Raw genomic sequence first — 1,891 nt, forward strand, 5'->3', positions numbered from 1 at the left:
TGAGACGAGCCAAGAAGGAAAATGGGTTGAGTGTTTGTGAGATTAAACGGTGGATTGTGCAGATTTTGTTGGCGGTTGATGCGTGTCATCGGAGCTCGATTATTCATCGGGATTTGAAGTTGAGATTAAGAGTTGGTTGTCAGGAAGCAGATTTGAAAGAAATAAAGGAATTTGGAGAATGGATTTTAAAGCTTGGTGATGGTCTGCTTGGTGAAGAAAATGATGGTGAGATAGATATTGAAATACCAGATGATTTACTTATTCATGACCAAGTAAATCCTATTTCTTCTCTCATTTCATTTACATATCCGGACATGAATAAGTTTTTGTGGGATTTAACGTATTTCCAACAAAGAGCGATTCTTGCTCCAACTAATGAAGTAGTGGATTCAATAAATAAAGAGTTGTTAGAGAGTCTGCCTAGTGAAGAAAATGTTTATTTTAGTTCAGATAGTTTATGCCAATCTGAGGAAGATTCAGAGCTTAATATGGCATTGTTTCCTCCTGATGTGTTAAACATACTTCGTTTATCTGGTTTACCTAACCATAAATTAGTACTGAAACTTGGTGCTCCAGTGATGTTACTCGGAAACATTGATCAGGCAAATGGATTGTGTAACGGTACACGTTTACAAGTCACGAGGCTCGGAAAAGTTGTGATTGAAGCAAAAATTATCACAAGGACTAATATAGGTCATCATACTTTGATTTCAAGACTGAAGATGACACCTTCTGATAAAAGAATACCAGTGAAGATTTCTCGAAGACAATTCCCACTTTCACTGTGTTTTGCTATGACAATAAATAAAAGTCAAGGACAATCATTGGAGCGTGTTGGTTTATATCTTCCACGTCCAGTGTTTAGTCATGGCCAGCTCTATGTTGCTGTATCTAGAGTAAAAAGTAGGAAGGGGTTGAAAGTTTTGATTTGTGATAAAGAGAAACGAGTTTGTATAACCACTACTAACATGGTTTACAAAGAAGTTTTACAAAATCTATGATGATACTAAACATCTGTCAACCTGGCAATGTCTGTTGGGTATAATGGAGGAACTGTTGTTAGGAAATTGTTAGTGCATGCATCTGTCGACTTCGTCTTGTATCGAGTCTTACTCTAGATATGTTAGATCAGGGCACGTTGTTCGAGAAAATAGGAGATTTATGTGTATTTTAGGGTGATTCTGCTTGAAAGTAACATGTGCAATTTCAAGCGAAATCAGATATATGCTATTCCGCTTGAGTAGTCAAGTTAAGAGATTTCGCTTGAATGGTGATTCCGCTTGAGCATGTTCAAGCGAAATCAGAACACTATAAATAGGCCATAGGTAGTTCGAGCGAAATCAGTTAGAACTTTTGTGATTTTGGATACCGAAGTGCTGCCGGTTTTTCCAGTGGATGTAATTGTTGTTAAATCAATCTAAGAGGTGTTTAAAGTGAAGTACAAGCTGTTTCTAAGTCAGTTTCTTAGTTTCCGCCTCTGAAACTGATCAAAACTCCTCTGAACGACTCATTCGGGTCATCACACGATCCTACAAGTGGTATCAGAGCTCAGGAGGAGGAGTTCTGCAGATTACAGCTAGATTTCATTTGTGTTTTCCTACTTCTACACCTTCTTTCTTCATTAGGACAGGTTTTAACGGATGAAATGGCCTGAATTTTTCATAACGTGTGTAAAACTACATTTTAACAAAGCCTTCAAAGAATCAGTTTAAAATTCGGATTAAAAATGGTAAAAATGGACCTTCGAAGTGATTCCGCTTGAACGGACAAGTTCTGTTTCCGCTTGAAATTGACATATTTCGCTTCAAATACACTATTCCGCTTGAAAAGTTTCAAGCTAAATCAGAGATTTCACTTCAGTTGATATTCCGCTTGAAAACAATTTCAGAGA

General features: G+C 37.2%; 1 protein-coding gene across 1 annotated transcript in view; it reads left to right on the top strand.

Annotated features, from left to right (window-relative positions):
• LOC110931219 overlaps positions 1-1,001 on the top strand; it is a 45,708-nt gene extending 44,707 nt beyond the window's left edge. The window contains exon 5 of the mRNA XM_035987948.1: positions 63-1,001. Coding sequence (XP_035843841.1) covers positions 63-1,001 — 939 coding nt within the window. The remainder of the gene's footprint in view (positions 1-62) is intronic.
• The last annotated feature ends 890 nt before the right edge of the window (positions 1,002-1,891 follow it).

This window comes from Helianthus annuus, chromosome 3, assembly GCF_002127325.2.
Source record: "Helianthus annuus cultivar XRQ/B chromosome 3, HanXRQr2.0-SUNRISE, whole genome shotgun sequence".
NCBI lineage: Eukaryota > Viridiplantae > Streptophyta > Magnoliopsida > Asterales > Asteraceae > Helianthus > Helianthus annuus.